Here is a 14,236-nt window from a genome sequence, read left to right on the forward strand (position 1 = left end):
CACAATTATTAATCTATAAATAAAAGAAAAATACATAAATCGATTTTTCAAATTTAGTTTTGGCTGTCCTGTAAAAAAATGATATTTGGGATTGCTGTTTTTTTATTAGGGGGTCCGTGAAAACTGTTCTTGATTTCCTAAGGGTCTGTGGACTGAAAAGGGCTGGGAAACGCTGGTATATGGTAGATGACTGTAATGTTAATTCATAGGAAATAAATGTATAAATATTTTTTTTACAATGTATTAACTTCTGGATGTTATGATAACTAATATTATAAGGATAAAGTTAATGAAATACCGTGAAGAAATCCTACGCGAATGAGAATTCTGTCAAACTTTTGTGTCAAATATATGTGAAGTCTACCAATACGCACTTGGTCTTATAATATATCCTTCTCATATTTATATATATATATATTTCTTATCTGCGTGTGTATGTCACTGAACTCCTCCTAAACGACTGGACTGATTTTCATGAAATTTGTTGTGTGTTTTCAAGGGGACTTGAGAATGGTTTAGATTCACAATTTAGTCCGTGGGAAAAGGTTCTTATATATAAAATTCTCGTGCCACAATGTTAGTTACTGTACTCTTCCGAAACGGCCTTACCGTTTTTCAGAAAATTTTATATGTATATCAAGTAGGTTTGAGAATCGGCTACTATTTATATTTCATACCCCTAAGTGATAAGGGTTGTTCACCCTTAACATTTTTTTATTTATATGGCAACACAACGTTTGCCGGGTCAGCTAGTATATATATATATATATATATATATATATTAATCCTTCTCATTCTGAGAGGAGACACGTGCCCAGCAGTGGGATAGTAATAGTAATATTATATTTCTCGCAATATTTTACTGTCGTTCTGTTTATATTTAAGTTATTTAGTATTTTATAGTCATTGTTATAGAAACGTTAATTTTATTGTTAAGTTAGAAACTAATTATAAATATTACTATTATTTTATTACTAAGATAAATAAATTTGTATTCACACCGTATGAGTTGATGTGTAAATAAATGTATTTTGTTTCAATATTATAAATATTTGTTTAATTTAAACCTGTTATTATTATTTAGAAGCCGCAAACGAGCATGCAGTCCTGATGTTAAGCTACTGTCGTATGGACATCGTTAATCAACCCCAGATAGGTAGAATCCTACCTGAGGTCGGCCACAGATGCGCCACTACCTCTAAGAACTTAGCAGGAACGCCTCGGAAAAGTATGTCTCTTACCACACTTCAAACCAGAACACAGCAGCGCTACACTGCAGTTATAACAGAAATAGGTGTGGCGGTGGTTCCGGATTCGAACCACAGAGGGTTTTACTATTATCATTTTGGAAATCATAGAGTTTTGGGTATATGAGTACTGTATTTTAAATTTATATTACATTTTTCTCCGACTGCAGAAGGTAATGTATTTCGACAATTGCGGAAGGTATTGTATTTTTGTAGGTGTCTCATTCTTGGACAATGTCTTTAGCGGAACAGTCTCCATGCTATCTGATGCACAGAGGGTCCCGGGTTCGATCTCCGGCCAGACACATCTAAATGATGAATTTAGTTTTTTTATTCTAGTTCTGGGTGTTTGTGTCGTTTGTGTGTGTCCATGGCACCCACGATATAGGGAATCCTAGTGTGGGGCTGTGAGTGTAGAACACTTCTTTGGTAGCTCAAACGGCTTGACGGATTAACATATGAGGTGTCGTTGGATTAGTCTAGATTGTGGGAGTAATGTAGGCTATTTTTTAGCGGACGTATTTTTGTTTTTATAATAAACTACCTGACCCGGCAAACTTTGTACCGCCTCAAAATCTATTTATCAAATATATTTCATATAAAATATAGCCTATTTTATTCGTAGATAATGTAGCTTTCGAATGGTGAAAGAATTTTTAAAAGCGTCCAGTGGTTTTTGAGCCTATTCATTACAAACAAACAAACAAACAAATTTTTCCTCTTTATAATATTAGTATAGAATAAATATGGTTATAATTTGACAAAAAGATAAATGCATAGGTATAGCCACAATACTTTTGCCAAAAAACTGTATTATGGCAATTTCTAAGTATGTAAATGTTTTAAAAAATAATCTGGTAACATTATGTATTTTTCTAGAAGAGGGATAGCTTATTACGTATTTATAATCATGAAGTTATAGGTAAATATGGAGAACACACTTCGAATACCTACTTGAAGCAAAACCTATGTATCACCATCTCGCTCTCTGTGGGCAGACCCTCTCTGTCTAAGTAGGGTAACCTTTATTTATTTTGGCACATAGGGCCAATGTTGCCACATTACCGAATCCTTAAGAAATGGGATTATAATTCGTTGAATTGCCAACCCAGATATGCATACGTGACCTACGATTTTGGGATTTTCAATTGAACTAATCATAGTTCAAGTATTTATTTAAAGGTAAATTATTTGACAGTGTTTAACTTCTGGTTAGGCTAGTGTGGTGACTAATTCTAAGAATTTTCTAGGAGATTTAAAGAAGAAGATAGCAATACTATAGTCCACACTAGAAAGAGAGGTCGGCCCACAGAAAGCGGGATGGAGATACGTAGGTATTTGCCTCAAGATTTTGTTCTAAGTGTGGCCTCCATATTTACCTATAACTTCATGTTTATAATGCCAGATAGAGAACATATTGAGTTACTGAGACTAGTCGTGGTCTATCCCCACTATGTGACGGCACATTTTAAATTTAATTTGTATGCTTACTAGCTGACCCGGCAAACGTTGTGATGCCATATAAATAAAAATGTTAAGGGTTAACAACCCCTATCACTTAGGGGTATGAAAAATAGATAGTAGCCGATTCTCAGACCTACTGAATATGCATATAAAATTTGGTGAAAATCGGTAAAGCCGTTTCGGAGGAGTACGGTAACTAACATTGTGACACGAGAATTTTATATATAAGACTATTTCTAGATAACTATGATAGTTCATTTACAATAAGTTCTTTTGTTTTTCCAATAATAATACGATGAGTGTTAGATAGTTAATTGTATCAGGTGGTGTATATCTATATATATAAAAGATAGTCGTATTAGTAACACTATTTATAACTCAAGAACGGCTGAACCGATTTGACTGAAAATTAGTGGGGAGCTTGCTTAGGACCAAGAATCGGACATAGGATACTTTTTATCCGGTTCGACCGCGTTTCCGCGGAGTCATTTTATAACTCAAGAACGGCTGGACCGATTTGGCTGAAAATTCGTGGAGGAAGTAGCTTAGAACCAGGAGACGGACATAGGATACTTTTAGTCCCGTTCGACCGCGTTTCCGTGAAGTAAATATAAAACGTGGTATAACAAAAACGCATCTGACATGGAATAAAAAAACATTAAGGGGGCAAATAGCGTTTTTGTTTTATTTTACGTGTATATCCTAAAGGAAGTCCTTGAAATTAAATTCGGCCCCGGGAGGCAAATTTCAAACACCATTTCAGAGAGTCTTGACGATTTTATTTGTTTATGATATTGTTAGATTTCTTTTAAACGCGGATGAAATCGCGGGGCAAAGCTAGTTTTTAATATTTTGTATCTGCACGCATCCGTTGAGGGAGGGAGGGTGGTACATACTGCATGGTTTAAAATATATACCATCATACATATTTGTAGCGGATTGTTGCGAAGTAGTTTTAATCTCAACTTAATACGATGAGTGTCTTATATACCTGTAATGGCGAATCTCACTGAACTAAACATATTGTAATATTATTGTACGTCTAGTCATAAGTCGATGGTGTATCTAAGTCCTTACTATTCCTTACTTCCTTACTAATATTATAAATCCGTAGGAACTCTGTCTGTCTATCTGTCTGTCTGTCTGGTAGTCTCTTCTTCAAGCCTAAACCACTGCACTGATTTTAATGAAATTTTGTACAAAGATAGTCTGAGACCCGAGAAAGGACATAGGATAGTTTTTATCCCGGAAATCCCACGGGAACTAGGGATGGCGATCAAGATCGATTTATCGGAGAATCGATCCTTTGGACCAAAAAAATCGATTATTTTAATCGTTATTAGTAAGGATTGAATCGTAAACTATGCATTATATCAAGTGATGATCTTTAGCAAAGTCGTTGTCCATGAGCCCACGAAGGTTCTAGAGTTGGGACGACCAATTTTCGCCAGATGGCGCCACTGTCGTTCCAATGAAGATACGAATTTTCATTTTATGTATGTTAGTATGTCATATTATTTTCTTTAAAATGCGGGCGAAGCCGCGGGCAAAAACTAGGGATAAACTTCCGTTTAGAACATACCTCCGATCGATCTGAATTTTGGTACACCTATGGATTTCAACCCGCAGATGAAGAATATCGTCCTCAAAATACCCGCAATTAATATTTTCAAGGTCCAAAGAAAGGTCCAAAGAAAACTCCGCACTATATAAATATAACGCGCGTGCTAAAATGCAATTTTCACAATTTAATTTCTCGGTAACTATGGGTATGCGCCAAAAATCCCTTTAGGGGTTGTCTTCGAACATCCAAAGGAAAGTCCGAGCCAAGTGTCAAATCGATCGGACGTGGGGGTTTTCGGAAGTGCACCACATTTTTCTCCCAAACAACTGGGTTTATGCGGAAAACATACAGAACAAAAAATGTTGATCTTTTTAGCGTCTACAACTTTTGTTTGAAACATTTTTCTCTAACGTTCATGTTTGCTGCAATATACGCGGAAAACCATTAAAAAAATCATTTTTCAGCAATTTGACCTTGAAAATATAATTTGCGGGTATTTTGAGTATGATATTCTTAATTAGGGAGCCAAAATCCATATGTGTACCAAAATTCAGATCGATTGGAGGTATGTTCTAAACGGAAGTACACCCAAAACTAGTAAATAAATATATAAATAGTGGTGTCCGTGACGGACCAAGCTCGACGGAGGCCCGGGGCGGAGAGTTGAATGAGGCCCCCAGTATAAGAAACGATCTAATTTTACAAACTTTTACAAATGTCTAAAAGTTCCCTTAGACATTTGCAAAAAATTGACGAAACCTTAGTCTTTTTTTTTGTTTTCGAGGGGGAAACCTTCGAAAGGTACTCGGTGCCGTGGGAGCGATACAGAGTTATGTGGGATTCTTACCGCACTAAAACCCCCCCGGTGGCCGTTCTCAGCGCTGCGTAAAGACTCCGGGATCTCTAAAGGAACGCAACCGGAGTCCTCTTAGCGCGTTGCCCCGTCGGGCTCCGCCCAGGTGAGCATGCCGGTCGCCACACCGTCTGTCGTACACGACGGTATGCGACCACACATTCCGCCGTCCTTCCCAGGGTGGTTTGAGCTCCCACGCTTGCCGCCCGCAACCCCGGAAGGCCCTTTTAGTCGCCTCTTACGACAGGCAGGGGATACCGTAGCCCTATTCTGGCCCCGGAACTACAGGGTCAGACGAAACCTTAGTCTACCGCGCAGTAGCGGACTAAGAACGACGGAGGCCCGGAGCTGAAAGGTCAATGGAGACCCCCAGTGTAAAAGTTCGCCTGTGATTCGGCGACCTTTTTTTCGCTGACTGATATACATTTCATAGATTTGATTCTGAAGACCTTTTTTTAGCAACTGTGTGTGGAGATCCCCTAGGATCGGAGGCCCCTTCCACCCCCCTCCCCTTAAGCCGCTAGAGTCACCGTGCTTCTAAGATATTGTGTTTATTATATCAAGGTAATTTGGAGGTGGTAAAACCCTTCAACTTTCGACCGGAGATACCACCGCCTCAACAGTTTCAGAAATGTGATCACTCTTTTATCTGTTCCCTAATAGGACCATAGATTAGTAAAGATTACTCACTCCTAACAAGAAAATGTAACTAGTTTTGACAATTGAAACTTTTGCACAACTTAACTGCGCATGTCGGCATTGTTCCGCGTAAATTCACCATGACAGCCATTAAATGGCTGACAGAATTGTTAGCCGTTTAAGCCATTTAATGACAAGGCGGTGAGATATCTATACTTATCTATGAATAGGACACTGTATAATATACAGGAGGTTGCAAGGTTATCCGCGGGCCACAAGTAGTATACATGGAGCATAGTGGGAATCAACCCTGAAACATTTTCAGACATGCGCATTCGATTTTAATCGATTATATTCCCACGCATGCGCTCTAAAACAAACTTTGAGTTATTCGCAGTCGACACTGTCCGTCGCGCAATCGTGCTCTAAACGCTCTTGAAAAAAAAAAACAATTACCTAATATAATCTGTGAATAAAATTACACTTCTAATTCGTTCGCGCCAAAGATGTTGGTTTACGAACCGTAATTTGTACAGATTAAACAAAGTTTTATAGTCTGTAAACATTAAAATTAAGACGGAATTTTCGATTTAAAAGTAAAAGAAAATTTGTTAAAACGGCTTCCTTCAGTGAGTTTTTTGACGCAAAACCAATGTATAAGGCGGCTGATGCCGTTTTTCCCTTAACAAAACAGGTGAACAGGCTTGAATCCACGGAATCTGAAGACCATTTTAGTTCTATAACTTTACCAGCGCCCCCCGACATCTATAAGATATGTCTCTTCCCAGGGAATTTATCTTCAAAAAAGTAAGTTGAATTTTATTTCCATTATCATTCTTAAAATTACACTTGGCTGTAAAAACTAAACCTTTGTCGATTAAAAAAAAATTGAATAATATTTTTTTATTTTTTATTTATTAATTGGTTGTACCAACCAATCCTTCTTCATATTTTGTGGTGAATAATTAAAGGTAAAAATATATCATGGATAAAACGTATTTTTGTAAATTCTTATATTTTTTTATCTGAATTACACCATGATGTAAAAGTTTAAATATCATTGTGTAAAAAGTAATACCTAATTTAAAACACCAAAATATTGCAGTAAAATTTAACCAAAAGCTCTTTTTTTTAATACAGATATTTTAATACATGGTTGATGTCATGCCGGAAATATGAATCATGACATTGCATAAGAACGTTTTTGAACGCCAATTGAAAATCTCTTTATTTCACTCATAGATTAGTAAAGGTACTTCGCCGCCTTGAAATTGAATGAAGCCACAAACGGCTTATTAGTAAGTTCTTTTTTTGAATTCTTGGCAATTAAAAACATTTTTAAGAGAAAATTTACGAATAAATAACTAATACTGCGTAATTTACATAAAAAATAAATAATTATTTCAAATATTTTATGGACATTTTAGCACGGAGACGTGTCAAAACTTTTTTACGCAACTATTTCAATTCTCAAAACTGGGTACATTTTCTTGTTAGGAGTGAGTAATCTTTACTAATCTCACTTGTTAAAAATATTGGAAAATAAACAATACTACATATTCAAATAATATTAAACTGTTTTTTTGTGTATTAAATGTAGTATTCATGTATATTATAGAATGATCTTTATATTTTTTAATCTAAGGAATTTTAGAAACAATATTTCATAACAGCACTAAAACAAAATAATTATTTTTAATAAAAAAAAAAAAAAATTGGTACGAAAGTAGTCGACATTTATGTTGATGACGCATAGCGGAGCGGTCACCATACCGGTCTGACACGCAAATGGTTCCGGGTTCGATCCCCGGCCAGACAGATATCTGAATCATCAACCCATTACACTGCTGGGCACGAGTCTCCTCTCAGAATGAGAAGGGTTAGGCCATAGTCCACCGCGCTGGACAAGTGCGTATTGGTAGATATCTGAATGATAATAAATATCTGACCTGGGTCTGGGTGTTTGTGTATCCGTCTATGTGTGTTCATGGCACCCACGACAGAGAATCCTTGTGTGGGACTCACTGTAGAAAGCATTTTTTATTTTATAATTTTCAGATTTTTGTTATAGTATACATGTATTACTACAAGACATTGCTTCTTCTCGGGGCCCTATTTATGTCGAGGGCCCTGGGCACGGGCCCTATGCCCTAATGGTAGATACAGGAAGTACCCCATAGGTATTGATTCCCGTATATCGCATATAATCAAACATATTGAAGGGTGTGGTAAGGGAGACAGACTTTTCCGAGGGGTTCCAGCTTAGTCCTCAGGGGTAGCGGCGCATCTGTGGCCGACCTTAGGTAGGAATATCTAATCCTCTCTGGGGTTGATTACAGATGTCCATACGGCAGTAGCTTACCATCAGGTGGACTGCATGCTCGTCTGCTATTCCTGTATTATAAAAAACATGCGCAGCAGTGGGACAAATTGATTATGTAAAAAGATGAATATCAAAGTATCTACAGTAATGAGGTATTAAGTCCTGATTCAAAGCTTTGACTCAGAGCTTTAATAAATATTGCGTAAGCTCTCCCACGCCTCCGCCAACGCAATAATGTATAAAAAGCAGAAATAATGCTCTATGAAAAATATTTTCTACTTAAAATTAAAACATAATGATATAAAGAGTATTTTTTTAGTTTAAAATGGAATTTTAAGTTCATTTTTAGGGTTTCGTACCCAAAGGGTAAAAACGGAACTCTATTACTAAGCCTCCACTGTCTGTCCGTCTGTCACAGGGCTCTATCTCCTGAACCGTAATAGATAGACACTTGATTTTTTTACAGAGGATGCATAACGGTGGCCGCTATATCAAAAAGTGATCTGTAAAGAACCTATTTTGATTTGATGTGATATGTACAACAAATACTAAAAATAAAAAAGTTGAATATTGAAGGGTATTTTTAGGCAATTTTCGATCTAATTGTTTAGTTTTATTAACTATAAAAGCGTACTTTTTAGTTTTTTAAATCTTTATATATATATTTCTTATGTGCGTGTGTATGTCACTGAACTCCTCCTAAACGACTGGACTGATTTTGATGAAATTTGTTGTGTGTTCAAGGGACTTGAGAATGGTTTAGATTCATAATCTAGTCCGTGGGAAAAGGTATTTTTAATTAATTTTTAATTCGTAAGTAGTTGTTGATTTTGGAATGTTTCACATTGGATTCGACCATCGCAGTTTCAAATATTTTATCTTTTTTTTTTTTTTTTTTTTTTTTTATCGTTTAACCTAACGATTAGGCAGACGTGCTACCTGATGGAAAGTAGTCAACGCCGCCTATGGACATTTGCAACACCAGAGGAGTCGCCAATGCATCGCCGGCTTTGTATGAGAGCTCTTTTTGCACCTTTTTTGAAGAGCCCCATGTCATAGCGCTCCGGGAATACCTCAGGAGGAAGTTCATTCCACATCTTACACGTCCGCGGCAAGAACGTCCGTGCAAACCGAACCGTGGAGGACCGCCACGAGTCCAGTTGGTGTGGATGGAACTTCATCCTTCGGCGAGTGGTGCGATGGAGGAATGGTGACGTAGGCACCAGGTCAAATAGTTCCTCGGAACACCCACCATTGTAAAGCCGGTAGAACACACAGAGGGAACCTATGTCCCTCCGCAAACTCAAAGGTTCTATCTATTTTTCATACCCCTAAGTGATAAGGGTTGTTCACCCTTAACATTTTTTTTATTTATGTGGCAACACAACGCCGGGTCAGCTAGTAAATTATAATTATATTGGTTGACAACCCTATACAAGATGTAGTTTTTATTTTAGTTTTTTAAATGAAGTATAATTAGGTATTGTTGACAACCCTATGTAGAATACCAGTTACGGAATGGTGCAGACTATAATCGATAAAGATGTTTCCTTAATCTAGACCATTGCGAAATTAGAGTAAAACGATAGGACGATCGTTAAATTTAAATTTAAAGTTGAATTTTACTTAAAATTAAATTTTAAACGTTCTTCCATGATTTGGAGATCACGCAGTCCATCTAAGGATAAGCTACTGCCGCCCATGGACATCTATAATCAACCCCAGATAACATTAGTTTCAAAAAGATGGTAGAACCTTCTGTGGTTCGACTCCAGCACCACCGCCACATCTATTTCTGTTATAACAGCAGTGTTAAACGCCGCTGTGTTCAGGTTTAAAGGGTGTGGTAAGGGAGACATACTTTTCCGAGGCATTCCAGCTGAGTCCTCGGGGGTAACCGCGCATCTGTGGTCGACCTTTAGTAAATAGGAATCTAATCTTACCAATATTTATTGCAGCTGACAATGGGCGGCAGTAGCCACTTTCCATCAGGTGGACTGCATGCTCGTCTGCTACTCTAGTATAATAAAAGGCTCATAATAAATAGACCTAAGGTCCACGGATGCGCCGCTGTGGACTAAGCAATACCTCGAAATCATGGCCTTCAAGCCAGAACACAGCGCTTAACGCTGCTGTTATAACAGAAATAGGTGTGGCAATGGTGCCGGAATCGAACCACTGAGTTCTACCAAAGTTGTAAGCATTGGCTAGATGCCAGATGCAGGTATCGATTAGCGTTGAGTTGTCTAGACCGATGACCTGCAAGTTTTATTCGATTGTGCAATATCTGTACGATTTTCCAACCCATTGCTGTCCCTGCTGGGCACGAGTCTCTCAGAATGAGAAGGATTAGGCCATAGTCCACCGCGCTGGCCAAGTGCGTATTGGCAGACTTCACATAATCGTACCTTTGAGATTATTTTAAAGATCTCTAAGTGTGTTTTCCTCTAAATGTTTTCCTTCAACGTTAAACTAAGTAATAATTAATCCCAGACGCACCTCTGCTTTTTCAAAGTTATAAGCAAATGATAAGAATTAAATATAATTATCATTTGCTTAAACGGTGAAGTAAAACATCGTGAGGAAACCTGCATCCCCAAGAAATCTTAAAAAAAGTTTTCATAGGAATGTGAAATCTACCAACACGCACTTGTCCAGCGCGGTGGACTATGGCCTAATCCTTCTCATTCTGAGACCCGTGCCCAGCAGTGGGACAGTAATGTGATGATGATGCATTCTCGAATACTTCTGTATCGTAAAAAGAGTTATTAACTCTTTTGTTAAAGGCTAGCCTTGCAGGTCATTGCTCCCAGACAGCGCAGCGGTCCTGATCGATAAGAGACTGCCGCATCCGCTCACGTCGTTTTACAGTCCAACTACCAGACGATAACTATCTTTATTATAGAACGAGCTTTTGCCCGCGGCTTCGCTCGCGTCATCCCCTATTTTATCCCCTTGGGGGTAGAATTGATCAAAATCCTTTCTTAGCGGATGCCTACGTCATAACATCTACCTGCATGCCAAATTTAAGCCCGATCCGTCCAGTGGGCTGTGCATTGATAGATCACTATGTCAGTCAGTCACCTTTGAGTTATATATATTTAGACTAAGGCAATGCAAAATGCAGAATGCAAAAGGAAGGCGGCGACAAAAAACAAGTGGCGGGGTATTGTTAAGTGTTCCACTAGGATCACATGACCACGACCGCTCTGACAAGAGAGTAATGCTTAAGAAGGTGGTAGAACCCTTTGTGGTTCGACTCCGGCGGCACCACCGCCACACCTATTCCTGTTATAACAGCAGTGTAGCGCTGCTGTGTTCTGGTTTGAAGTGTGGGAAGGGAGACTTTTCCGAGGCGTTCCAACTTAGCTACTACCTGTGAAGGGTTGCAAGTCAACGCATCTGTAGCTAACCTCAGGTACGAATCTAATCTTATCTGGGGTTGATGACAAATGTGAATGGGTGGCAGTAGCCACTTACCATCATGTGGACTGCACGCTCGTTTGCTAAATGAAATGAAATATATTTGTCTTGTACAGGCTTATGGTGACACAAATTGTCAGTTACATTTTTTAAAGTAAAATAAAAACGTAAAATTCTCCGCTGTGCAGAATATGTAATGAATACAACCGAGCACGTGCATCAATTGTAGACATTGACATCTTCCATGATTCGTGTCTTTCATTTAAAAACAAACTAACAACTCATTTGCTTACTGTTTAAATTTAACTGCTCTTTTAACATTTTGTAATTTTAGGCTTAATGAATACTATTTAACATCTTATTATATTTGTCTTTTTTTTTTTTAACAAGCAATAACATGTCTTTGGCTAATAACGAGAATGCTGTACATACTTATAATTGGCATGTATATAGGATACATTATTACTATTGTATTTAAGTTGAAAACGTTATGTATACTATGCTGTTTGTGTGTCTAAATAAATTAAAAAAAAAAAAAAAAAAGTACTACCGGAACTGACTACCCCTATTTTATAAAAAAAGTATGTGTGGTGTACCTCCCTTACTCCATAAGGTTCTACCTACAATACCAAAGCCCTTAAATATTCAGTATTGATTAGTTTTCAGTTCAATGCCTAAGCTCGAAGGTTGTGCACGATCGATAGGAAGACCTTCATTCAATATTCATTGTAATTAGGGATGCTAGTTAGTGAAGTTATCGATATAAATATTATTTTTTATATTGTCGACCTAAAATATCGATTTACCGATTATATACGATTATACTCCTTGAAGGTAGAATCCTTTGTGGTTCGCTTCTGGCAGCACCACCGCCACACCTATTTCTGCCTAATAACAGCAGTGTTAAGCGCTGCTGTGTTCTGGTTTGAAAGGTGTGGTAAGAGAGACATACATTTTGAGGCTTTACAGCTTAGTCTTTACCCCGGCTACAGACTCACGCCGAGAACCCCCGAGAACACCCGAAAATACAACTTGAAGGTGTAAAATTTGAAGGTGGTAGAACCCTTTGTGGTTCGACTCCGGCGGCACCACCGTTAGGCGCTGCCGTGTTCCGTTTTGAAGGGTGTGGTAAGGGAGACATACTTTTCCAGCGTTCCAGCTTAGTCCTCAGGGGTAGCGGCGCATCTGTGGCCGACCTCAGGTAAGAATATCTGATCCCATCTGGGGTTGATTACATATGTCCATGGGTGGCAGTAGCTTGCCATCAGGTGGACTGCATGCTCGTCTGCTACTCTTATATTATAAAAAAAATGCTCTCAGAGGCCTACATAGCTTCTACTTTAAGATATACGTAGTTATGGGTCAATGATAATTTTAACACATCATTGAAAAATAACTTACCCTTTATATTATTCTGCTCACTGAATTTTATATTGTTATCCTTACATATATTAAAATAACACCAGTCTTGCATGATTAATACCCGACAATCTTTATATCTTCTAAATATATATAACTCAAAGGTGACTGACTGACATAGTGATCTATCAACGCACAGCCCAAACCACTGGACGGATCGGGCTGACATTTGGCATGCAGGTAGATGTTATGACGTAGGCATCCGCTAAGAAAGGATTTTGATCAATTCTACCCCCAAGGGGAAAAATAGGGGATGAAAATATTACTTCGTAAAGCGAGCGAAGCCGCGGGCAAAAGCTCGTTATTTATATTATTTTTAACTTTTTTTAAATGTAATTTGCTTGTTTATTAAATTAATCAGTACAAAATTTAATTAAAATACATTAAACTATGTACTAGTAAAAACTAAGTTAGGTAAGTACCTAAGTTGTTTAAAAAGCATTGCCTCCCTTACATAAACATAGAAATAATCGTAATCATGACTGTTTATAATATTACTAGTTATTGCCCGCGACTTCGCCCGCGTTTCAAAGAAAATAATGTGACATACTAACATACATATAACTGAAAATTTGTACCTTCATTGGAATTCGTGGGCTCATGGACAACGACTTTGCTAAAGATCATCACTTGATCAAATGCATAGTTTACGATTAAATCCTTACTAATATCGATTAAAATAATCGATGTTTTGGGTCAAAAAGATCGATTCTCCGATTAATCGATCTTAGATCGCCATCCCTAGTTCCCGTGGGATTTCCGGGATAAAAACTATCCTATGTCCTTTCTCGGGTCTCAGACTATCTTTGTACAAAATTTCATTAAAATCGGTTCAGTGGTTTAGGCGTGAAGAAGAGACAACCAGACAGACAGACAGAGTTACTTTCGGATTTATAATATTAGTAAGAATAAATGTGAATGTGTGTTTGTTTGTTTCTTACACTTTCACGCCTTAACTACATAACCGATTGTCATGAAATTATGTACACACGTTGTCAGGGGTTCAGAAAGGGTCGTAGGGTACTTTTTATCCCAAAAAATGTACTTTTTGTGCCTACGTTACCATTTCTCCATCGCACCACTCGCCAAAAGATGAAGTTCCATCTACAATCTACACCAATTGGACTCGTGGCGGTCCTCCACGGTTCGGTTTGCACGGACGTTCGTGGCACGAACGTGTAAGATGTGGAATGAACTTCCATCTGAGGTATTCCCGGAGCGCTATGACATGGGCTCTTCAAAAAAGGTGTAAAAAGAGCTCGCCTTTAAAGCCGCGATGCATTGGCGACTCCTCTGGTGTCGCA

At 38.0% G+C, this 14,236-nt stretch overlaps 1 protein-coding gene across 1 annotated transcript in view; it reads left to right on the forward strand.

Moving 5' to 3' along the window:
• The first annotated feature begins 6,181 nt into the window (after positions 1-6,181).
• Positions 6,182-14,236, forward strand: part of Sln (monocarboxylic acid transporter silnoon) — a 38,326-nt gene continuing 30,271 nt past the window's right edge. The window contains exon 1 of the mRNA XM_073090734.1: positions 6,182-6,574. Within this exon, the coding sequence (XP_072946835.1) occupies positions 6,542-6,574 (33 nt within the window). The 5' untranslated portion in view covers positions 6,182-6,541. The remainder of the gene's footprint in view (positions 6,575-14,236) is intronic.

This window comes from Epargyreus clarus, unplaced genomic scaffold (assembly GCF_041222505.1).
Source record: "Epargyreus clarus isolate Ecla_fem2 unplaced genomic scaffold, WU_Ecla_fem_2.2 ptg000033l, whole genome shotgun sequence".
In the NCBI taxonomy this organism is placed as follows: domain Eukaryota; kingdom Metazoa; phylum Arthropoda; class Insecta; order Lepidoptera; family Hesperiidae; genus Epargyreus; species Epargyreus clarus.